This window comes from Rhipicephalus microplus, chromosome X, assembly GCF_043290135.1.
Source record: "Rhipicephalus microplus isolate Deutch F79 chromosome X, USDA_Rmic, whole genome shotgun sequence".
NCBI classification, from domain to species: domain Eukaryota; kingdom Metazoa; phylum Arthropoda; class Arachnida; order Ixodida; family Ixodidae; genus Rhipicephalus; species Rhipicephalus microplus.
In genome coordinates this window covers 153581955-153607808 of record NC_134710.1, presented here as the reverse complement: position 1 = coordinate 153607808, position 25854 = coordinate 153581955, and the positions used below count along the sequence as shown (strand labels likewise).

The 25854-nt window shown below is 44.7% G+C and overlaps 1 protein-coding gene across 2 annotated transcripts; it reads right to left on the bottom strand.

The window, feature by feature from the left end:
- Positions 1 to 1922: 1922 nt before the first annotated feature.
- LOC119176898 (uncharacterized) lies at positions 1923 to 19175 on the bottom strand. 2 transcript variants are annotated; one of them, XM_075878028.1, is made up of 4 exons: positions 19034 to 19175; positions 17465 to 17625; positions 6222 to 6269; positions 1923 to 3718 (listed from the first exon to the last, which is right to left on the bottom strand). In XM_075878028.1, the coding sequence occupies exons 2-4, from the start codon at positions 17616 to 17618 to the stop codon at positions 2676 to 2678; spliced, it is 1245 nt and encodes a 414-aa protein (XP_075734143.1). In that variant the 5' UTR covers positions 17619 to 17625; positions 19034 to 19175; the 3' UTR covers positions 1923 to 2675. The 2 variants fall into 2 exon arrangements, with proteins under 2 accessions (XP_075734143.1, XP_075734142.1); XM_075878027.1 differs by having other exon boundaries at positions 17465 to 17620.
- Positions 19176 to 25854: the final 6679 nt, after the last annotated feature.

Below are 25854 nucleotides of genomic sequence, written 5' to 3'. Positions count from 1 at the left end.
TCTGCATAAAATTTTGCCCAATGTTTTTCTAAACTATGAAAAATGCAATTATCTAGTTTAAATTTCAATATTTTATTGTATAATAAAAGTTCTATGAACATTTACTAGGGTGGGTGAAATATGGACTTTTACGTCTATTATTTTCCACGCCTATTACATATTTTGTATGCGCTTCCTCATCAGTTATTTGCATTCTACACTTTATTTCAAACATTACCAACTATGAATGGTAAAAGTTTATGAAAGTTAAGGAATGAAACGAGGGGGGCGGCAAAGGGTTAAGGTGTTTACTTTGTCATTTTGCAGAGCTAACAGTGAGCAACTTGCAAAAAAATATTTGAAATCAGCATAAAAAGTTCCATATTCAGCTCAAGTTTCATCGCTCTAGGGTGTATTAAAAAAAAGTGTCTTCGAGTAGTATGTGCCCTTAAACCTTCGGAGCAAGTCACAGGTTACGCTGCACGTGGAGGGCGACCAGATTACAACGCGTGTAGAGCACGTGGATGGGCTGATGTATCGCCGGCAGAAGGTGGAAGCGGGGTACCAAGAGACCGGCTTTTGCTTCAAGGCAGCGAAACACACGCGGCACAGCGGCCCCTGGCCGAGGTTGGGAGGCCCATACGACAACGAACGTCATGGGCCCCCGCGAAAACGTAGCCAGGAGTGAAACGTGGCAAACACGGGATGCGACGTGATTGCATTAGACCTGCCGGTTAGGCAGACCCGAAACAGTCACCTGTGAAACCAATGCACGTGCCATCTATCGGTAACTGCAGCAAGCATATCAGTTTCAACGTTTGGTGGCGCTGACCTCAGTTCAAGAGAACTGAGGCCACGCGTCGGAGCGTTCGAATTAAAGGTGCTAACGGCTGTACGTATTCGCTGAACTGCATTGAAATTTCGCCAATTATTTCGAGAGTTGACCGAAAACTTAACACTAGCGCATACTCCCCGAACCCCGCAACGCAAGCTGCAACAACAACAAAAAAACATACCAACCAATTACCCATTTACACGTGCTGCTTAAGGAATGCATCACCTCCTGATCATCGTCGGCACCACAGCGGGAATGTCTCGTGGGTAGTCACTGCTTTATGTGCCAGCCATTTCGAGGTTGACAGCTTGGAGATTATTTAATAGTGCAGTTACAGCCACGAAGCGTTCATGTGCTCCGAACGTGTGCCACGAAGAACAGCAATACCCTTGGTACTGAGTGCATAAGCTGGCTGCATACACCACCGCATTTCCCCCCCCCCCCCCTTCTCCTAAGACACCAGCGGCGAAACATGGCATACGCTACGCAGTTCTGCAGCTTTCTGGTGTAAACGTCACAGCCTCCTTGTGAAATTGATCTATAGGCAATGGTTACCGGGTTCCGCGGGAAAGGCGAAAGCAATGACCCCTATTGCGCCAGGCCTGCTCTTATCTCATGCTTGCTTGCCCGCAGTGCTCGCTCACCATCAGCCGTGCAGTCTCCAAAATCGTAGCCCCATTGAAGGCCTCTGCTACAGATAATTGAAGATTGTGAATGCACTTTTAAAACATGAGTGCGAGAGCAATTATCTGATTTAATTGAATCACCTTGCGCTACGTGGCTATAATGCAGCAGTGTTTAACCAGTGAAAATGGTCACTGGAACGAAATGTGCGCATAACAGCTAAACTGCGTTGTATAAAACAGCGTTATGGTCTACAGCGGTCAATGGCGCTCAATAGCACACAGTATTCGGTGCTTCAACTATTGATGTGGGGTGAAATATTCCGACTTGGACTAGCTGGATAATTGCATTAACGTCATAGGAGTTGCAGGGGCACAATAGACTACAACGCACATCCCACCGTATTGCCCCTGTGACCTCGCTATGACTTCTGTTGAGCTCTATGATCCATATGGGCCGATTAAGTAACTAGTATTTTAGTGAATTGTGTTTAATACTGCTTTATTTTATGGTAAAAGCAAATGTTCCAACTACAAAACGCATAATGAATGAGCACTGTTCCACTATACAGAGCTGCTTCCTTGCATACAAAGGAGTGTCTTGCCAGCAGATCGTGCATGCGTTTCGGCGCGGAGAAGAAATCGCACGCGGAATGACGTTCACATCCAAACATGATTGCACGTCCTGGCATGCTGCTAAAGCGAAGGATTCTTAAGATGCAGCAAACTTATTTTTCCATCCAGATGTTTATTTAGCTGTGCACTTACTATGATTTAAAAGCCAAAAGAATTAGCGCCGCTGCATGAAAAGCTGTCCTCGTCATTGTTAAAAACATGTGGTAAAATGCTTAACCGCGTGCACAGCGTGTGTCTGAACGTTTTATTTTGTCCCTCGACGTGCTGGTTTTGATTGTTGCTGTGGAGGATCGGGAGCAGACTGAGAATTTTTCGAAAGTTTCTACGTGCTCCCGGCGCTTCACCGTCTTCGCACCTTTCATTTTAACTGTGCTTGATTGCGCAACAGTGACAGGAATTCCGTCGCTGTGCCTACCTTTTTTTGAGGTCGAGTTACTTGAGTCGCCATCTCGTTCGTTAGCTGGAATCTCCATGTTACCTTCCATAGGAAGCTCCTCCATCTCACCATCGCTAGAGCAATCCTCCATCTTTTCACTGCGATCTTCATGCTCTTTCTTGCCTTTTGTCGTAGGTGACGTCTCCTCCTCATCTTCGCTAGAGCGCTAGGCATCGTCCTCGCTTTCGGTGTTGTACTTATTCGCCATCTCCTGCCCTTCGCTGAACTGCGCGGCAGCTTGTTCCTCGCCTTCGCTGGTGCACTTTGCCGCATCTTCACCTTCACTGGAGGACTCGGGAGCCTCAACGATTTTGTCCGTGGCTTTTTCCTTGCCAGCTGCACGCGCTTTGGTCTTCGCCAAACTGGCAGTACCTGTTTTTACTTTCTCGCTGTCAGCGGTAGCAGCACTTCGGTTTTTTGCACTGCCTGTAGCCATCCCGCCAGTCTTCGTCTTACCAATCGTCGAAGCCTTGGTATTTGCTTCGCCCACAGCGCCCTTCCTGGCCTTTGCGTTTCCCACAGTGCTCTTAGCAGCCTTCGACTCCCCACCAGCACCCTTACGACCCTTCACTTCCGCATCTGCGCCTTTAGATCTCTTCACCTTCCCGCCAGCGCCCTTTTCGGTCTTCTCTCCGCTAGGGCCCTTGGCTGCCTTTGTCTCTCCGCCAGAGCCCTTGGCTGCCTTTGTCTCTCCGCCAGAGCCCTTGGCTGCCTTCATGTCTCCGCCAGGGCCCTTGGCTGCCTTCATGTCTCCGCCAGGGCCCTTGGCTGCCTTCATGTCTCCGCCAGGGCCCTTGGCTGCCTTCATGTCTCCGCCAGGGCCCTTGGCTGCCTTCATGTCTCCGCCAGAGCCCTTGGCTGCCTTCATGTCTCCGCCAGAGCCCTTGGCTGCCTTCATGTCTCCGCCAGCCCTTTTTCTGGCCGTCGCCTCGCCAGAGCCAACTTTCTTTGTTCCGCCCTCTTCTTCTTTAGCTTTCGTTTTCGGGGCATTTGCAGACTTCCCAGCAGCCGGTCGTTTTTTTGCTGGTGAGCCAGCAGCCATAACTTTTTTCCGAAGTTTCACCTTTGTCACCAGCTTCACTCTCCCGGTTACTCCTTCAGCATGTTCTGTTGCTTTAGTCCTCACCAAAATATTGTTCTCTAGGGCCTTAACAAAAGTCCTCTTAAACTTCGCTTTGAACAGCCGTGTGTTGACTTCGGGATATTTGCCTGCAAAATTTGAAATTCACTTAAAGAATAGAAAACCCCGTAAGTTTAATTTACATAAAATCTATTAACAAGGTGTTTGGAAGACAAAATAAGGTTAAATAGTGTGACGTCCTAATGCAACAACAGCTTTCAAAAATTCCTTAGCAGTGCACTGGGTTACGCGGCTATGTGGTGCCTTTTAACGTTGCCTAGATTCAAACACATCAGTATTTTGCTTTCGGTCCCCCATTATATGCGAACAGCGATCATATTGACAACGACCAGTAAGATCATTTGAATTAACCTAATTCAATCAACATTGTTTCAGTCCGTTCCAGATTGAAAATTCTAGCATCCATAAAAAAAGGCTGAGGCTTCGAAGAAACTTGTCTTGGTGTTCTAATACAAAGCAACTGATCACTGGTATTTCGTTCAGGACGGCCATTTTCTCGTTGTAAGAATGAACACAGCAACATTTACTACCAGCCTGGTACATGAAGTTTGCACACAAGATGCAAGAATGAACGCAGCAATATTTAGCACCGGCCTGGTACTTGAAGTTTGCATACATGAAGCCCTCTTTGAACGGTTTGTAAAGTGCGCCTGAGGTGACATGCTCACAATGAAGACGTTTCGCTGACCACAAGCACGTCAACCGCCAGTGCGTTGAACCTATGCTTGAGGATAACGACGTCACGCTAATGAAAGGATTAGGTGAGGAAGTTGGCGTGAATAACTCACAATAAATAGACGATATTGTCAATATGGTACTTGAAGCTGGCAATATATATTGGTTCCTCCAGCGCAGGGTTCAAAGGTGTCAGTCAGATTGATGGGCGGAAAATAAGAGCGGTTGGGGGAATTCCCATTGTCGCTCACAACGAATAGAATCTAAAGTGTTGATTATGGCTCACGAAGGAATTACAGAAATGGAATAAAGATGAGAAAATTACTACATTAGGCTTACACCCGTGCTTATGTACATCTAAATGAGCCATGTGGTTTCTGAGCAGACTATGCATTACAATCAATGTCGGCTTCTGCTCCGATAGCCTGCCTTAGTGTTGCTTCAAGATAAACACACTTGCTGGTGCTGTTTAACCATTATATTCACCCATAAAGTTCATCGCAAACCTTGCCTTCACCCACGCCTGAACACTTATCCGATTGGCTGCCTCCTCTATCGCTATGTGCACTAGTGTCTCTCGCCACAGATGCCACTAGAGCAATATCCGGCGGAGTGGATGACAACAATGAAACAGGCTAGATCTCGGCGTGGCAAACTGTAAAGCATGCAAAACGAATTGAAATATGTCAGAAACTGAACAACGCTTTTCAACAACGCGGGTACGACCAGCCTCTGGTGGAACAACCTCAAGCGAGATTTCCAGACGTGATCCACCTTCGAGAATACATCACTGAACGAGTTTGACCGGCTTTGTGAACGTAAGCTGCGTGCAGGATATCGTTTGTGAGAATAAGCGTAGCCTGTGGATGAATTATTCAGTTATGAATTGTGAAGCCATCGTATTTCTGCAAGAGTGAGCAAGATCTTGTCAGAGACGAACATAATCGAGAACATCATACGGGAAATAGAGGACGATGTTCTTTAAAGTGCCGCTCACCAAACTTCCCAGATCAGGGGCAGAAATGCTTAAACTGCGTTAGTGTTGCGAAGACGTCTGCGGCAGCGATCGTTTACTTGTCATATAGCGCTACTGCACCGAAAACCATTGGTAAAGTAGCGCATTGCACCGTGTTTGTTTTCAGCGCCTCATAAGGGTGAGGGCTCTGCAAAGCAGTGAACGATAGCCGAGCGAATAACAAAGAATCAAGAAACCACCGGACCTCATGTACAATGTGCGAAGTGTGTTTTATGCAGTATACCTCAACAAAAGTTAAAAAAAAAAACAGAGGGCAACAGGTCGCTGTAATGATGAACACTCTGCTGGGACACTTAAACGTGCTAACGATTGCAAGGAGCAGGTCACCATGCGGCATATTGCAAACAATGTTCAAAAAGGCCGATGTTCCAGGGCACCACGTTGCTAGCACGTGGTGGTGATAACAATACCAGAGGTAAAGAAAGCCTTTTGCATCATAGCTTAAAACGATGAATTTGTCAGCAAACCCTCATTACATTTAACTCAGGCAGAAATTAATTTCTAGAAATTGACATACACTGATCTCCCGAAATGTCTGATTACAAAGGTATGTACCATATTCGTGCATTATCTTTGCTTTCATGTAGTCTTTTTGCTGTGTACCACTTTCACCCTAACCATCCTATCTGTCTATCAACTGATGTTTCACTCTTTGAAAGATATGAATAAGCCGGATGCGAGTTTGCGCACCACCTGCCCTGAAGTCTGTCTCATTTTCGTCTCGTAATCAGCACTGCAATAAGAAATCATGAAAGTTACCTCGATAGGGCTAGAGTGGCAGTACACATATTTGAACACTTACGACAAGATTGTCACAGATAGTGAAGTCATTACTATGTAGATCTTGAAAGGTATCTCACCTAGAATGAATTTTTTCAGATAGACGGGAGACGCACCTCGTCTGTCATCTGCGAGAACAAAAAAAAAAAAAAAAACTTGAGAATTCTATGAAACGTGTTCTTCAACCTAACAAAAACATGGTTTCTAGACTTTACGGGTTCCTGTCATCCCTGAAAAGTGACTACGTTAGCTTCTTGAGTACTCTTACTACTTGCGCTGTTTCATAGGGACACACCACCAAAACAGTTGTGCTTGAATGCCAACAAAAGTGCACCATTTGCGCATCAGTTCGCGAGTGGGGTAGAGGAGGAGAGAGTGGGGCACAGAAACCTTTTTTCATTCCTGCAAGATTGATTTGAATTTAGTCACTAAAGAAATAGCTTAAACAGACATTTCAGCTGAAGCAGTAACAATTTAAGGTAAATGTTGAATGACAATTTCAAGTAAACGTTAAGGTTTACAGACGAAAGTTGTAAGCAAGCTTCGTTGAAGTAGGGGTGTGCGAATTGCAAAGTTTTCATGTTTAGTTCGGAAATGGGAAAAACACTGTAACGACAAATCGAACTTCGTCATTTGATTATGGAAGAAAACATCACTATCAGGTGCTTGATGTGTCCTACATTCTGAAAAAAATATATAAAGAAAACTATTTGGTCACTGTCTTCATATTTCATTTCTCTGTAATAATAGACATTTTAAAGGGGCCCTGCAACACGTTTTTCGTATTGTCTGAAAACAGTGCCGATCAATAGTTGAAGCTCCAGAGAACATGTGAGCGAAACATGGCACGCAACCTAGAATTTTCCATTCTCAGTCATCTAGTTGTCGCTCTTTCATCTCGCTACAAATGATGCCGTATATCCAAAATGCCAATGTTATAAGCCCAAATACCATGGTCACGTTGGTTCATTTGAGCATCGTGAGTTGCATAGTTACCGTGGCCACCGCGTGATGCCACCGCATACCCGCGCGACAGCTCGCAACCACACTGAAAGCAAACCACACGTTCGGAGCAAAAAAAAAAAAAAACAAAATTGTGCGCAAGGCCGTGACGCGCGGTGACGGTGAGACGCATCTTTTTGCCCCCTTTGTCATTCAGGTCCTGGCGCAACCATCAGCGCGCTTGCTTCTAGGAAAGAAGACGGAACGCGCTTGAAACGTGCGACAAATGCCAAACTCCGCTCATACATTACGAATTCCAAAAAATTTCGGCGACAGTTGAGGATATAGGCTCTTAGTAAATCCATTCGACTATTACTTGGTAAAGTGTTGCAGGGCGCCTCACCGCGGTGGTCTAGTGGCTAAGGTACTCCGCTGCTGACCCGCAGGGCGTGAGTTCTAATCCCAGCTGCGGTGGCTGAATTTCCGATAAAGGCGGCAGTGTTGTTGGCCCGTGTACTCAGATATGGTGCACGGTAAAGAGCCCCAGATGGTCGAAATTTCCGGAAGGTTCCACTACGGCGTCTCTCGTAATCGTATAATGCTTTTGGGACGTTAAACTCCACATATCGATCAATCGAATCAAATCAAAGTGCTGCAGGGCCTCGAATGGGGTTGAAGACGTTTATTACTTGAATAAATAACGAACTTTTAACAAGTTGACATAGGTGGTCGAGTGAAATGCGAGAATCTGAGCCAAGAGCCTATTGCCGCATTGAAATTTCCCGAAACTCGTAGGTGCACGCCTCAACCCTGCCGTAAGGAATCTAACACTTATGCGCGTAACATTAGCCATTTCGAACCATCCCGGAATGCCTCTTGCAGTTCATTTGTGCATGGCCCTCAACGCCATAATTGTTCCTTTTGCGAATCAGCGAAACCATACGCGTCCTTAAGGCAACACGTTAGCCTACGCAGTGGCTCACTTTGTACTTTCGCTGCTTATTAAATACAGGCGCCCTTCAATGAGTGGCCCTTCAACCCCATTTGTGCGATTCGCATGTTTCCACTAGTGGTGGTGCGAAAACTATTTCATGTTTCCACTCTGAGATTTTGCACCGTAACGTATGTTGCAAGGCTAGTTGGTGTGTAGCTCTGTAAAAGGTGGTTGGCGCAAACTATAAAGACGAAACAAAAGACACGAAAAAGGGCACACTCGCAGCGGACTTATTAAAGCGATGCTCATGTTCTGAAACCCCAACGCATGTGTACAACCACACGAAAAGCTCGAATAACTATAACCACAACGTATCAGATAAAAAAGCAAATTCATTATCATACAACGACAGGGACGGAACACCGATACTTTGGTCACTCAATTGCCTAATATACGTCGCCTCTGCCAATTCACGTGCCATTTTGTTTGCTTCTTCACAAGATTCTCGTGCAGCTCAGTAGCGGTTATCACGAGCACTACTTACAATTATACGGCAATTGTGAATTCGTGCCGCGTTTCATTGACAGCGCATTTTTCCTTAAGCGATCATTTATACATCGGGCCGACTCAACAATGTACACCCTGCCAACACAACACCTACCAAACAATTCAAAAACTTTCGTGCTTCTTTACACAATCAGCACTTGGTGCGCCACATGAACGGGCACAAATACGCGAAAGCCTACGAGGTGCCGAGAACACGACAGGAACCTCAAAACGAACGGCTACGTTCTTCAACGAATGAGCCACTCTGTGTACATGCGGAATGACAAGACGGCGCTTCTTGTGTGTTATTTCATTTGTGACTGAATCGCTGGTGGCGTAGTTTCGAATTTTTCTCAATAAAACTTCACATACTGACGTTAACGCCAACGAAAGAAAACTCGCAGACACGAGCCTGGATGCTTGCACCCTTAAACTTTTTTCAAGAACGTGCTGGGAAAACCTGGTAAGAGCCAATTGTAAGCTCGTACTAGGAATAGTCTTTTTCACTACTTTAGGATGGGCGGAATGATACGACAAAAAAGCCTTCCGAGCACGAGGGTGACATATTCAATACACGTGGTTTTTGTGAAGCAAACGTGACACATGCAGAGTAGGATTCATGACTCATTCTCTGCATGTGTCACAGTTGTTTTAGACATGTTTACAGCGTTTAGACAAGGGCTCAAGTTTACCCACGAGCTTCCTGTCAGTACCAAACTGCAGTTTTTAGATCATCTCATGCTTCACAAAAACCACGTGTATTTATGTGTCACCCTCGTGCTCGGAAGGCTTTTTTGCCGTATCATTCCGCCCACTCTAAAGTAGTGAAAAAGTTAATTGCTAGTACGAGCTTACAATTGGCTCTTGCAAGGTCTTGCCTCCACGTTCTTAGTTTAAAGAATGTTTTAGGGTACAAACACCCAGGCTCGCTTCGGCGCGTTTTTTTTCGTTGGTGTTAACGTCAGTATGTGAAGCTTTATTGAGAAAAATTTGACATGATGCCACCAGCGATTCAGTCACAAAGGAAATAACACAGAAGCGCCCTCTTGTCATTCCGTACGTACACAGAATGGCTCATTCGTCGAAGAATGTCGCCACTCGTTTTGAGGTCCCTGTCGTGTTCTCGGCACCTCAGAGGCTTTCGCGTATTTGTGCCCGTTTATGTGGCGCACCAAGTGTTGATTGTGTAAAAAAGCACAAAAGTTTTTGAGTTGTTTGGTAGGTGTTGTCTACTTGATTCTACTCAGTTGTGGGAAGGTGTACATTGGCCAGTCGGCCAGATGTATAAATTATCGCTTAGGGAAAATGTCCTGTGAATGAGAAGCGGCATGGGTTCACATTTGCCGTATCATTGTAAGGAGTGTTCGTGATAACTGCTACTGAACTGCACGAGAATCTTGTCAAAAAGCAAAGACAAAGTGGCTCGTGAATTGGCAGAGGCGATGTATATTAGGCGATTTGGTGAACAATGTATCGGTGTTCCGTCCCTGTCGTTGTATGATAATGAATTTGTTTTTTATCTGATAGTTTGTGATTATAGTTTATTTATTTGGTAATACTGTCAACTCTCATTGAGGGTCATAACAGAGAGGACATACATAAAGAGTGTACAAGGCTTAAAGTTTGTTAATACCTTTACAACTCTATGAAACTTGGTATTTTCTTAATTAGCAACTCAACATTCAAATAATAATTCGTTTGGGCTTTTCGTGTGGTTGTACGCATGCAAGTTTTGTAAGCATGCAAGAAAAAAATTTCTACTGCAGGTCTTATTGCCAATGGAAACGTTGGGGCGATAGAAGGACGGTTTAGGTATAACTGGGTAGTAGAAACATCGTTCATAAGTGTTTTGCATGGGTGCTGCTTCAGAGACATGATCTTAACTGCATAGTTGACTCCTAGATACGTGCGCTGATAGTCTTGTGGCCACTTATCTGACTCTGCATAAAGGCTGTGAATAGGGCTGGTACAGAAGGCACCAAGTGCCAGCCGGATACCTAAGTGGTATACAGGGTCCAACATTTTCAGTGCTGTCCTTGAAGCTGACTGATATACTATGCATCCATAGCCTATGCGTGACAGAACCAGGCTTCGAAAGAGATATGAGACAGTTCCTGTCTGTCCCCCACGACTGATGCGATAAAATCTTGATTGATTGATATGTGGGGTTTTACGTCCCAAAACCACTATATGATTATGAGAGACGCCAAGCAGAGGGCGATAAAATCTAAAAAGTTCATGGTCTTGAGACATTTTAACTTCAGCTGTTTTATGTGCTGGATGAAGGTGAGTTTGAAATAAAAAATTACACCAAGGAATTTTTGTTCTTTCGCGATGACTATGTTTTGTCCATTCATTAATATGCAGGAGTCAGGATGCGCACCTCGTCGTCTCGAGAAAAGCACACTAGTAGTCTTGTCAGTGTTAAACTTAAAACCATTCTCGTCAGCCCATTTTCAAGTCAGTTAACACCTAACTGTATCTGGCGTTCGCATACAGTCAAGTTACACGATTTGAAACTAATTCGAATGTCGTCCACGTATACAGAGTACGATATTGCAGGTGAAATAACAGAGCGAAGAGAGTTCATTTTAGCTATAAATAGTGTGCAGCTTAATACTCCTCCCTGCGGCACTCCATTTTTATGAAGAAATGTACGTGATAACACAGTACCTATTCTTACACGGAACTTCCTTTCAGACGGGTAATCTTTTAGGATGGTAATCAACCTGCCACATATTCCGAAAGACAGTAGATCTTGCAGGATTCCGTTTCGCCAGGCAGTATCATATGCTTTCTCAAGATCAAAGAAAACAGACAGACAGTATTGATTGTGTACAAACGCGTCACGAATATATGACTCAAGGAGGAGAAGATTGTCGGTTGTGGATCTAGCTGTACGGAAACCAGACTGGAACGGGTCCAATATGTCGTTGTATTCCAAGTAATAGACCAAGCGGCAGTTAATCATTTTTCCAAACACTTTGAGTAGGCAGCTTGTGAGGGCAATAGGCCTGTAACTATTTACTGAAGAGGGATCTTTGCCCTGTTTAAGGATTGGTAGTACTATTGCCTCTTTCCAAGCAGAGGGTATTTTTCTGGTATTGAAAATCTTGTTGTAGAGTGCTAAAAGGCAGTTCAGGGTTTCATCAGGGAGATTTATGATCATTTCATAGGTAATTGTATCAGAACCAGGAGCAGAACTTCCACAGGAACCAAGGGCAAGCTTCAGTTCATATAGTGTTAGTGGTTTATTGTATCCGTCTGATAGACTTGTTCCGGCACAGAGGTACACTTTCAGCTATGCTTTTGTGGCGTAAGAACTTAGCGGTATAGTTTTCTGAGCTTCACATTTTCTCGAAGTGTTCGCCAAGGGCGTTTGCCTGTTCTGTTGTATCACTGCAGTCATTCACCAAAGGGAAAGGATTTGGGCCTTGTCCTTGAAGTTTATGCACCCTAATATAAACCTTACTGACGTCTGTGTAGGAGTTTATTGAGGATATATAGCGTGTCCAGCTTTCCCGTTTGGCTATACGGCGAGCACGCCTGCCATTCGCTTTGCAACTTTCAAAGGATATCTTCTGCTGTTGGATAGCTAGAAAAAGTCCTCCATGCTTTGTTTGGCCGTTTTTTAGCAATTTCACACTCCCGATTCCACCATGGCTTTGTGTTAACCTTATCATTCCTGGACTGCGGTATGCACTTTTTTGCCCAAGTAAGAACATATTCAGAAATATAGTTGGCCATTTCTTCTACTTCCAAATGGTCTACCTCCTCGAGGTGTAGTGTACATAGCTCTCTGAATTTCACCCAGTTTGCAACATGAAAGTTCCACTTTTTAGGATAAGACGGCCGGTCATCCCGTTGTTTTGTTACTGAAAGAGTTGGAAAATGGTCACTTCCATAGGGATTATTATTAACTTTCCAATCTAAGTAAGGTAGGAGTGACGGTGACACATTGGCTAAATCTATGCATGAATATGTATTGTGTGTGGCACTGAAGTATGTTGGCTCTGCCTTATTGAGCAGACAGGCTCCAGATGCGAGAAGAAAGTTTTGTATTGCACGACCTCTCGCATCACATTTGGTATCACCCCATAGCAAACTGTGAGCATTAAAATCTCCAATTAATACATATGGTTGTGGAAGCTGATCAATAAGCTTTTCGAACTCTGCTTCATTGAATGGTTCGTCAGGGGCTATGTAGATCGAGTAGATAGATATAAGACAGTTGAACAGAATAGCGTGAACAGCCACAACATCAAGAGAGCTTTGTAGCACAATGTGCTGGCATGCTATGCTTCTTTGTGCAATGATGGCCACACCTCCAGAAGATAAATTGCCACCATTTCGATCTTTACGAAAAACCACATATTGATTTAAGAAATTCACATGAGTTGACTTTAAATGAGTTTCCTGAACACAAAACACTTTTGGCTGATAGTCATTAAGCAAGTCTTTGATATCATCTAGGTTATTAAACGGGCCTCTGGCATTTTACTGTAGTATTTGTGTGTCAATTTTAGATGTGTTTTGTGTTGTGTGCTCAAGGATGGAAACTAAGCTCACGGACCCTTTCCAGGGACCGTGACACGAGATTTTTCTTTTTTGGATCGGTCGACAGAGTCGCGCCGATCCTTAGGCGCTTGCTGCGCCCTCACGCTCGGAGTTGTGTCCATTGCCTCTTGCGAGCGCTGCATTTGTTTTGAGGGCCTCGCCTCAAAAGACGAGGCCTTCGCGGCCCCCAGCCCGAAGGTTGGTGGGTTTTTCTTAGATGGCGGAGCAGCACTGGCTGCAACCGCCGAGGGGACGGATGGCGTCACCGCCGGCTCACTACGCGCGTGCCAGACAGCCGCCGGGGGCCGTCGTGGCGCTGCCCCCTGACGCGCCACTTCGGCAAAGCTAGTTTCTGGTAGGCAGGACACCTGCCTTCATGCCTTCCTAAATGAAATGTTTTGTTTTACTTTAATTGTGATAATTTCCTTTTCTTTTTTCCAGCATGGGCATGACCGTGAGTATGCGGCATGCTCCCCATTACAGTTCGCACAGTAAGGAGAGTTTTCACAGGCATCAGATGTGTGTTCTTCAGCACTGCGTTTTGCGCAAGTTAGGCAGCCTCGGCAGTTCTGCGAACTGTGGCCGAACCACTGACATTTAAAACATCGTAGAGGGTTTGGTATATAAGGCCTCACTCGAAGCTTAATGTACCCAGCCTCAACGGAGTCAGGCGGCACACTTGAATTAAACGTAAGTATTAGGTGCTTAGTCTGGACTTTGCCATCACGTCTCATCCTAATTCGTTTCACGTTGATGACAATCTGTTCGCTGAAACCCTCCAGGAGTTCAGCCTCAGTCAGCCCTAACAGGTCATCATCTGAAACACCATGGGTGGTGTTCATGGTTCGGTGTGGGATTACTATGATTTTGGTATCTCCAAATTTCACTAGATTAGACAATTTTTCATATTGTTTCTGGTAGCGGAGCTCCAACAGGAGGTCACCACTTGCCATTCTCGATGCTTTATATCCTGGGCCAAATATTTCTGTCAAAGACTTCGAAACAAGAAAAGATGAAAGTGTTCGCACTGGTTTGCCGGGTGTGTCAGCGTGGATAACGTGGAATCGGGGGAAGGATACTCTCTGGTGACCAAAAAACTGGAAGACTTCATCGGTGCGCCCTCTTTTCTGAGGGCGATCAGGAAGTGGGGGGAAGGAACTAGCCATATGAAAAGGTTTATTTTCGACAGCGGCGCCAGCCACCCACCATGGAGTCCTACAAGGGGACGCTGCAGGGTCTGTAAGCACAGGCCCTGCAGACGCCAGCTGTACGCCCCCACTATAACCGAATATGGTGTATCCAAGGTAGGCTAGCCACACAGGGTTAACCCTTGCCGCCAGGAAACACGGAAGTCAACGGAAGAGAGTAGAGGACAGGAAAGATTTAAAGTAAGGGAAAAGACGAAGATGTGAGGTGGAGCCAGGAAAAGGCGACTGCCGATTCCCCCCGGGTGGGTCAATCCGGGGCTGCCGTCTACATGAAGCAGGGGCCAAAGGGGTGTGTTGTCTCCGTCGGGGAGCCTTAAAGGTCCAATCACCCAGCATCGGCTCAACTCCCAGGATCCCCTTTTCCCCGGACACGGCAAAGCCACGCACGGCTAGACGTGGGAAGGAGCCGAACCTCACCCCCCCCCCCCCCCCGTTAGCTCGGGTCCGTGGTGTCGCTACACACCAAACGCCTACTTGCGCAGGTGCCCCTGCGGGGAAAAAAGGGAGGGCTCATTGTGGGTGCACTTCGTATAGACAGGCATTCAGTCTGTGGTTCTTAGTGATGCCGGCACAACACTGCTTGTCATATCTTGAAAACAGCTATGCTCACTTGATACACCACGCGAAGCGACTAAAGATGTCGGGGGTGCGTTACAAAATATCGTAGAGCTTTATCAGATCCACCGTAAACCACAGACTTGGCTGTTTACCGGATGCAGTCACCACACGTCCCGAACACTGTCGCCCTCACCGCCAGAAGCCGCTCGTTCCGAGTATCGCCTGTTTTGTTTTTAATTTTGAAAGCCTGCAATTGCCGAGCCCGGTATACATCAGCGAACGTAGAAGACAATCGTGGCCGGTAATTGTCGTGAACAGCCGCGTCATTCTGGCCATCTAGTTGCACTCATTGGCGCCTTGGTTTAGGTTACAGTGCAATACTTGCCAGAGGCCTCGTAACTGCTAAGACGTTTGAGGAGCCCCTGTGGTTTTTCCCTCGCATTGGCCCCACACAAACTCATGCCTCGTGCTGGCGTCACGCAGGTCAGACGTCTGATACGCATAAGCAAAGCAGGCTACACGTTTGGAACAACAGCACACGCCTGCAAGTAAACGCCAGCGTCGCAAAATGGCCAATTCGTCTATCTGAGCTAGAGAATCGACAATGAAATGAAGGGAGGCGATTCTCAATTAAAGAAAGATTCTACATTTCTACTCAACTCACCACCCTTAGGTTTTTGTGAATTCCTAAGGTTAGTTTGAAGGGTTCGTTTAAATCTCAACTTATTGCCGTAACTGGCGTCTAGCAGTGTGGCAGCTTGGGCCAGTTGGTACGGCATGACGATAGTTATAGCGCGAGAACAAAACAATGACACAGAGACAAGAAGCGCTCGTGTCCTTCGTGTCCTTGTCTCTGTGCCATCGTTTTGTTTTCGCGCTATAACTATCGTCATTGAAGTCTAGCCATCTGAAGGCGTTTGCCACTACAGAAAAAAAGTTCGCAGCTTGCAACGAGTCGCTCAAAGCTTCGCAGAGCAGAGCTGGTCGGTACTCGTCTTGACCTGGCCTGGCTAGGCCCACGTGCGTTCACACGCCGTTGCCATTAAATGCTTACATTGTAAGTCACAACTATTGGCTAGATATCAACTGGATTCAATTGGGAATCACTTCTTTGACAACTTAGCTTAATCAGCCTAAGTGGCATATTTGAGGCTTGATCTTCATTAGCTTGCATCTCAAGTCAACGAAATCAAGTTATAGCTTATTTAGCCTAAATAAGATGAATAGCTCACTTCGCCGAATTTACTTATTTGTGGCTTGGTCTAGATTACGTTGAATCCCAAGTCAATGTGGTTTCAAATAGCTCAGTATACTAATCATCCGTAATTATAGATCAATCTTGAGTATGTATAATCAGCTTAGCTCGTACCATTTTGCCGAGATTGCATGGCTGGGCATACTAGAATCTTAAATCTAGCTTAGGGCTAATTAGGCTCTGAAATACCTATGTTTGGTTAACTAGGTTTTACCGGGCCATACTGCCCTTAATAGCTAAGATTAACTGCAGTTAATCAGGCACACCTACTAGCCAGGATTGCAAATGATGACACAAAAGAAACTAAAAAAAGTTTGCAAATGACGCCCACCTCCACCTAATCTGCCCACACCTACATTTGTAAAGCGATAGAGTAGGTCCAGCCATGGTATGCAGACCTGCTATCCTATTATTTCATATCAATACTACGCACGTATATTGGCACATGTGCACTTGGTAGATATATCAAACAAGACAACAAAAGAAAGAGCGCGTCATTACATCAGCCAGCTTTGCCGACATAGAAAATGTTAACAGCTCGACAGTAGAACGACAAGCAAATGATACAGCCGTGCAACGGGGTGACCGCGAGTGCAGGAAGCTTAAGCGGCCAGATGGTTGACTCGATTTAAATGGGCTTCCAGATCTCGAAATCGCTACCTTCAGACTTGTTACACCACAGAACACTTAACAGCATGCAGTACTGTATTTCACCTCGACTAACGACAATACGCAAACTGTTGCTCGGACAGCGCTGCCCAACATTTTTTTAATGCAGTGCTTGCGTTGGGAGGTTCGGTTACACGACGTGCGCAGCTATTCGACAATATCAAACTAAACTGTGGCAACCAAAGGGTTGTAACACATTCTAATGGCACTTTCAACTTCAGTGCTTACAAAAGCCGGTTTACTAGTATATGTGAAGATAATTGAGTCAGCCAAATGAAACTGCTCGCAGGAACTTAAACGTTCTGGTTTCGTATGCAATTACTTTTGCTCATGCTTGTTGGCAGAGTGTGCAGTTTTAAAAGTTTCTTTTCAAGGACAACGTGTAATGATATTTTTATAGAAAGCGTGGAATGGGAATTGGCTGTAATTTACAGTGAAACTGTCCATATTTACGCACGGAGCATTCTCTAAGTAAACGCTCACAACGACAGCGGCCCTGTTGGAGTGGTCAGTACAGATTTCCAATAAGTAAATGTGGTGTCAAATGTTAGACTTCACTACATAACAGGCGAGCACAAGGCTGAGAGGTAGTTCATAAACTCGTTACAATATACGTTACGAGAGCAACACGGCGAGGAGAGGACGTGCACTTACTCAGATTATTCATTGCATCGACTATCATATCGATCATCTTTGGAGGTGCTTCTTTTGGTTCCTTCCGCTCGTTGGAACTAGAAGATGAGGCTCCATCGCTTTCCGAAGGCTCGGACAGCTCCATTCTAGCTTCCTTGACTCGCTTGGCCATCATGCCTGTGCTTCATCAGTAATAACATGTCATTCCCCAGAATAATTCTTTTGCACATCTGGTGTTTTACGTCCCAAAATCACAAGGTAATGAGTGTTGCTGTGGTGGAGTGCTCCGGAAACGGACTAGTTGCCTTGCGTTTTCTAACGCACACTGGCATCCACGGGCCTCTAGTATTTCGCCTTCATCGAAATGAGACTGCCACGGCCGGGATCGAACCCGCGACCTTCGCGCCTGCAGCCGAGCACCATAACCGCTACAATGCAATGGTGGACAATTCTCCAGAACGAGTTTGCATGCATACACACAGTCTGAATCACTTCGCTACAGCTGTTTCTTGCAAAAAAAAAAAGCTAATGCCGATGCCACGATGACGCTACGCGCAGTCATAAATTTTGGGGAGTGTTAGATCCGCTTCCCCTACCCCCTAGTTACGGCCGTTGGAAGTGGCGGCTACAGGCTGCGTCCACGCAGGCGATGTCTGCCTCTGTATGCATGTGATATTCAGACTGTATTCAAGAAGAACTTCCACTCAGTGCGCAACGACGCAACACTGAGTGGTCCATTGTGAGGTGAAAATCAAGCACTACGGCAGATCTCTTAATCTTATCGCAAATGCAGCAGCGGCTGCATTTTCGATGGAGGCGAAAATGCTGTAGGCCCGTGTGCTCAGATTACGGTGCACGTCAAAGAACCCCTGGTAGTCGAAATTTCCGGAGTCCACTATGGCGTCTCTGGAATCATATGGTGGTTTTGGGACGTTGAACCCCACATATCAATCAATCTTATCGCAAACGAAAGAGCCCCCCGACTGTCACCCTTCTGTGGGCCGCAACACAGTTTACGAAGCCGTTTAATTACGGCTACGCCAAGTTCGAAACAAACCAGGTTATTTTCGATGCGTTGATCATTTTTTTATTTACAAGTTGCAAAAGCACAATATAATATGCCGCGTCGTAGTGGCATTCTACGACATATTTTACAACTTGGAGTTCTTGAAAGGGCACCAAAGCGGATGGGTGTTCTTGCATGTTACACCACTCCTGCAATGCGGCTGCCGTGACCGGTAACCAAACAATTTTCCTCTAGCTTACCAGAACACCTAAGCCGATAAGTGACAATGGCGGGTGCTGCGGTGGCATTGAGGTATATGGTCCACCCCAAACCATGAGCGAGGCGGGAAAGTTTATCGGCTAGTACAAAACGCCCAAAGACAAGTCAAAATGCTAATTCTCAAGCATTATTAGCAGGCACTGGAACCGTGAAGAGACTACAAGCGTCATACGAGTACCGCGGCAGCTTGGAGGAAGTTACAGGACGTTGCTTCACTCGATACATATTCTTACACATTTCTATATTTTTACCTCGATGTTCACGGAACCTTGTTACAAAGAAAAAGAAAGAGAAGTGCCACTTACGTTTGTGTTCTTTCCACAGGCAAAACAGCGGTAGCACTCACGGCTGAAGCGAAACGCGACGATAAACAGTGACCACTGAGGCCTCCCGAAAACCAAGCCTATAGCTTCAAATCTAGCGTCAGCATCTGATTACGTCGACCACAGCGACACGCCCCAGTAGCGCCCTCGTGTTTGCGGTTCAATCGCATAGCATGACACGCATCTTTTGCATCTGATCCACGCATTCTTGATAAGAAGCATGGCATGTGTGATACTAGCAGTTGACATCACGCAAAAAAGAAACGAAAAACGCCAGTCGTGCGCAGAGAAAGCTGAAAAAGCTACTTTTGTAGAGTGTTTTTAATGCACTTTTGGGGCAACTATTGCATGCACACTTGCATGGTATCCCCTACAAGATGTAATCAAATAGGTCGCGCTAGTTTGGGCGAAAAGTGGCTCAGAAGCTATTGCTAGCGACATCATGATTGATTGATTTGTGGGGTTTAACGTCCCAAAACCACCATATGATTATGAGAGACGCCGTAGTGAAGGGCTCCGGAAATTTCGACCACCTGGGGTTCTTTAACGTGCACCCAAATCTCAGTACACCGGCCTACAACATTTCCGCCTCCATCGGAAATGCAGCCGCCACAGCCTGCTAGCGACATCAGCATGGGAAGTTATGGGAGCTGGAATTTAAGTGCTACTATGTTTTTGAGGGAAAAAACGCTGAAAGTAAAAAAAACCAAATTTGATTCAAAGACGAAGCAATCCCTATGTTGTACAAAAATGACATTTTTTTTTTCGAACAATATCATGTAGGTGTAATGAGCAAATTATTTATGGCAGTTTTTATTGTTGCGAAAATTCATTTTTAGCGCCCTCTAGCCATGCTATTATTACTCAGGGCAGCCCTTATAGTGCGTCAAAAGGCACACTCGCGAAATTCGTCTGCGGTGACAAACTCCCACACGCGTTTAATACTCCCGCACTTGCTTGCATTCTCTGCTGTGCGCCGAATTGTGAGGCACGCTTCATCGCTGGTGAACGTCATGAGGGAAGAGCCCCACCGTGGTGGTCTAGTGGCTAAGGTACTCGGCTGCTGACCCGCAGGTCGCGGGTTCACATCCCGGCGGCGGCGGCTGCATTTCCGATGGAGGCGAAAATGTTGTAGGCCTGTGTGCTCAGATTTGGGTGCACGTTAAAGAACCCCAGGTGGTCGACATTTCCGGAGCCCTCCACTACGGCGTCTCTCATAATCATATGGTGGTTTTGGGACGTTAAACCCCATATATCAATCAATCAATCAATCATGAGTGAAGTGTCCGATGGGCACCGGAACGATGCGGATTACATTTACGCTTAGTGCTTTTGTCGGCACCTGCGGAAGCGATGTGCTGTGCAAGGATGCAGTAGCAACAAGTGCATGCCTTGTGACCAATGTCTTCTCGATAAGAAATAAGGGCAATGGTTCGTAATACAGTGTTCGCTGTGTTTTCATCCGCCAGTATTTCTGCAACCCGGCTCCCTTTTCGAGCATGCAGCGCCTACTCTTATTCGCGTTATCCGTGAGCAGATCGCCAATCCGTGAACAGATCGTTATCCGTGAGCAGATCTATCACGCTATAATTCGCATGTCTTCATACGCAGGGGTAAGCTAGGATTAGGATTTGTGGAGTTTAACATTAGGATTAGGATTAGGATTAGGATTAGGATTTGTGGAGTCTGGAGTCCTCCTCTACGACTTCTCTCATAATCATATGGTGGTTTTTGGACGTTAAAACACACATACCAAATCTAATTAAAGATTTATTGTGCTGCTGATGAACTCCAAGAAGGCAGCCTAAAAAGAATGTGGTGGTTTACCTAATAATTCACTGGTGGATCTAACGCCTTTTTATCAACAATCCGCGCGTGGCTCTTACTCCCACAATGGCTGGGAGCTTCTACGAAGTGCGCTCTCAACAACAACAACAACAAAAAGCGGTGCCAAAAGTATAATTGGAGCGGCCGTCCCCATATAGATGCGCTCTACACATAACTGCTGCGAGCGTCGACACGCGACGTATAGCCCTTAGTACCAGCCAGCGCTGCCCACGAGGGGGGGGGGGGGGGGATCTTCTTATCAATGCCGTCACTACGCACGAGTTTGGTTGTGTTCATCTACTGTGGCCGCGCCGCAAGAAACTTGGTTACTCAGCAAGTGCATGTTTACTTAGTTGCTCTCGATGTTAATTAGTTGCTATTACAGTAAAACAATCATGCACCTTCTCATATAGTTTCCTAAATATACACTAGAGGGAACTCTAGTGTTTGTCTATGACAGCTCCAACGCATGTTGCTTCAGCGAGCATAGGAATTATGGGTAGTACACGAATTGGCCTAGTCTTCGTATTTTTTCTATTTATTTACAGTGCCTTACAGAGCCCTCGAAGGGCATTGTGTAAGGGTGGTGGCACAGATAATATGTTAGAATTCATATATATAATACAAAATTGAACAATTCAACTTGTGAGAAACATGTAAGCACAATACATCTAGAAAAGTGAGCTACATTATGTGAAGTGGGTGAATGTGAAATAAATACAAAAAGATACTTTGATGGTAACTATAACCTTGCAATAGCGCAAAAAAAAAACCACTTACCTCACAAGAGAGTTCACTCTAAATAAAAATACAGAATGCAAAAAAGGAAAAAAAAGCAGGAGATAGGAGGATTTATAAAACCCTTCGGAAACAGTCCTATATAGGCCCAAATGATTATGAAGATGCGATACAGCAGTTTTCGGTGCATAAATACTTTTTTTATGACAAAACTTTGTGTGGTCTTGCTCTGACGCAAACTCATGTGGCAAATCATTCCACAAACGAATATAAGAGCCGACTGGTTGAAAGCGTTAGTATTGACGTACATGCGTGATAAGGTAAAGCTGTTGTGTAGTCTGCTCGAAGTTCGATGTGCTAGATTAAGGTGAACAGATGGCATAAGGCTGGTGTGAATGAGTTTGTGGAATAGTGACAAAATTGAAATGTCACGGCGAGTTTTCAGTGGCTCGAGTGCAAGACTATGTTTAATCTGTGCTACGCTGGACGGGCAGCTGTGATTACGCGCTATGAATGGACTAGCTCTGTTCTGTATACATTCTAACTTATCTATGAGGTATTGTTGATGTAGTGACCAAACGGCGGATGCGAACTCAAGTTGAGGACGTATTACAGCAAGATAAGCCCGTTTACGTACATCGGAGAGAACACTGTGTGGATTTCGGCACAGAAAACCTAATCGTCTTGATGTGTTGGCACAGATAAAAGTGATATGTGTGGACCACGAAAGCGGAGAAGTTAAGCTTATGCCTAGGTATTTGTAAAAATCAGTGCGTTTTACAATGCTATGATAAGTTATGTATTGACAATTAAAGTTATCACGCTTGCGACTAATAGTGATTAGTTTGCATTTGGATACACTAGGTGTCATCTGCCATGTTTTGCACCACTCATTATTACGCTCGAGGTCTTCTTGAAGGTTTATATAATCGCAACTGTTGCGTATGGGATGATAGATAGTGCTGTAATCAGCAAATATACGCATACATGAGGATAAGTTCTCAGGCAGGTCATTAATGTAGATGTGGAAAAGTGAGGGGCCAAGAACACTGCCTTGTGAAACACCAGAGGAAACGTAACAAAGTGATGAAGAGTGATTGTCGGTGGTTAGTTAAGTTTCTGAGCCATGTTAGCGTGAGTGAATAAAGTTTTAGTGATGACAGTTTTATTATCAAGCGACAATGAGCAACACGATCTAATGCCTTTGCAAAATCAAGAAATAAACAATCTGTCTGTAGATTGCTGTTCATGTTAGAATGTAGGTCGGTTGTGAACTCAAAAAGTTGAGTCTCGCAAGAACGACCCTTTTGGAACACGTGCTGGTTAGAGAAAAAGAAATTGTTAGATTCTAGATGCGCATAAATGTTAGAAGCTATGATATGCTCAAGCATCTTGCAACATCTGCACGTCAAGGAAATTGGGCGATAATTTCCAGGTGAACTTTTACTACCACTTTTATGGACTGGCACTACCTTCGCTATCTCCCAGTCAGAAGGCAACATTCCTGTAGTGAGCGACTGCCGAAAAATGTGAAACAGGATAGTGCCAGACACTTAAACAGTGTTCTTTAATATTTTTAATTGATATCGTCAATACCAGAAGATGATGACATCTTGAGATTTTCAATCATTTTAACTATGCCTTCAATTGTGATATCTATAGGTGACATGAATGAGTAATCGCGTTCAACAATTTCTGAAAGATGAGCATGCTCTCTAGTAAACACGGATGAAAAGATTGAACTAAAGACATGAGGACAATCAGTGTCGGCAAAAGGAGTGTTATTTGCATCGTGTAATGAAATGAAGTTATCGTCCGGATCACGACTTATTCCTTTCCAGAATTTTTTCGAATTAGATTTTAGGAGTGAAGGTAATTCCTGGGAATAGTATTTATTTTTCGTAGTTGTAATTTTGTGGCAATATTTCTTTAGGCATTCCTCGTATATATCCCAAGACGTGTGTGAACGCGATTTTTTCGCAGACCGATAAAGCCACTTCTTTTTGTTTCTAAGTCTGTGCAAAGACTTGGTGTACCATGGATTAGTTTTAAATTCGTAATCGTTATCAACGGCACGTGTTTTTCTATTAGGGCTGAAATGTCATTCTTGAAAAAAACCCAGTTTTCCTCAACTGAGCGACTGTAAAAAGATGGCAATAGCACATTGTCAAGGAAAGACTCAAGTTTCCTGTTAATGGCTTCATAAGCGGCTTTATTATAATTTCTAATTTTCTTTGATTTGGTTCCTGCAAAAGGTGGTAAGATAGAAAGATCAACTTGCAGCAGTTTGTGGTCACTAAAGCCATTCAAATAGTTTATGTGGTCTATAGTTTCAGGTGCAGTTGTAAGAACGAGGTCAAGTGTATTTGAACCGCGAGTTGAGTGAGTGACAACCTGAGCGAAATCAGTGTAAAGTTAAGTTAATGAAGTCAGTTGAGTACTTACAAGATGACAGCTGCTCCTAGTCAATAAATGGTAGATTAAAGTCCTCGAATAGATAAACGATGCGAGCCTCACAGATTTCGATGGCAGAAATAATGTTGCTGCGCAACTCTTCTAAGAAAGAATGATGACAATCGGGAGGACGATAACAGCTGCCGAGCAACATCGTTGTGGAATAAATTGTGCAAACTACCCATATAATTTAAATATTATAATGGGAAGCGACGACATAAGGCGTGATGGTTTTTTTAACAGCTATAAAAACACCACCACCCCTTCTGTCTGGGCGATCGCTTCGATAGACTTTGTATCTGTTAGCATGCATAAGAATCTCATTGTCATTGATGTCAGCGTTAAGCCATGTCTCAGTGAAGACAAGAATATCATCGATATAAGATGAGACTATTTCACGTTTCGATAAGATGCTTCTAATATTAGTGAATGATACTGTTAGTGATAGAGGAGTGCAAGCCTTATGCAGCTCCGGCTTCCTAAACGTTTGTACGTTTCCTTTTAGCTATCTGCTTGAGCATATAACTGACTTAGTGACGGCGTCATAGACGTAGTTAACGTTTTCGATGCGCAGCTTGTCTATTACAAGCTTAAATGGCTTATTTCGAGTTCTGTCAAATTCTATTAGCTTTCTGCGAGTCTGTCGCGTTGCCAATGAAAAATCTTCGCGTATTGAAAACGTAGTGCCCTTCAGATTTCGGGCACGCGACAAGATTTGGTCCTTATCTTTAATAAAGGTAAGTTTGGCTGTGATTGGTTGGCACTTTTCTTTATCATGTTTATCCAATCTATGAACCCTTTCAGACTGAGTACCAGTGAGTGAAGCTGCAATTTTTCAAAACAAAACCCAATAACTTTCTGTTGAGAAGCTGCCCAATCCTCATTAGCATTGTCTTTCAAACCGAAAAAGAGTAGGCTGGATCGACGCATCCTATTTTCCACTTCATCACATAGTGAAGATATTGACGTAAGCTGATCCGTAAATCCTCGCAATGTGTCTGCAGGTGTGGCCTTAGAACTCATACCTGCGGAAGACTGTGCCTCTTCAAGTGATACCACTTTTGCACTTAGGCGCTCAATCTCATGTTAAGTTGACTTCAGCGTTTCAGACATATCGCGAAGAGCGGGTTCTGTACTGTCCCTAGCCGTAATTCCGGTGGCCTGAACGTTTTCTAACGCATCGACCTTTAGTAAGGGTACAGCTGAATAAACATCTGGATGGAAAAATAAGTTTGCTGCATCTTAAGAATCCTTCGCTTTAGCAGCATGCCAGGAAGTGCATTCAAGTTTAGATGTGTACGTCATTTCGCGTGCGATTTCTTCTCCGTGCCGAAACGCATACACGATCTGCTGGCAAGACACTTCTTTTGTATGCAAGAAAGCAGCTCTGTATAGTGGAACAGTGCTCATTGATTATGCGTTTTGTAGTTGGAACATTTGCTTTTACCATAAAATAAAGCGGTATTAAAAACAATGCACTAAAATTACTAGTTACTAATCGGCCCATATGGATCATAGAGCTCAACAGAAGTCATAGCGAGGTCACAAGGGCGATACGGTGGGATGTGCGTTGTAGTCTATTTTACCCCTGCAACTCCTATGACCTTAATGCAATTACCCAACTAGTCCAAGTCGGAATATTTCACGCCACATCAATAGTTGAAGCACCGAATACTGCGCGCTATAGCGCCATTGACCGCTGTAGACCATAACACTGTTTTATACAGCGCAGTTTAGCCGTTATGCGCACATTTCGTTCCAGTGACCATTTTCACTGGTTAAAC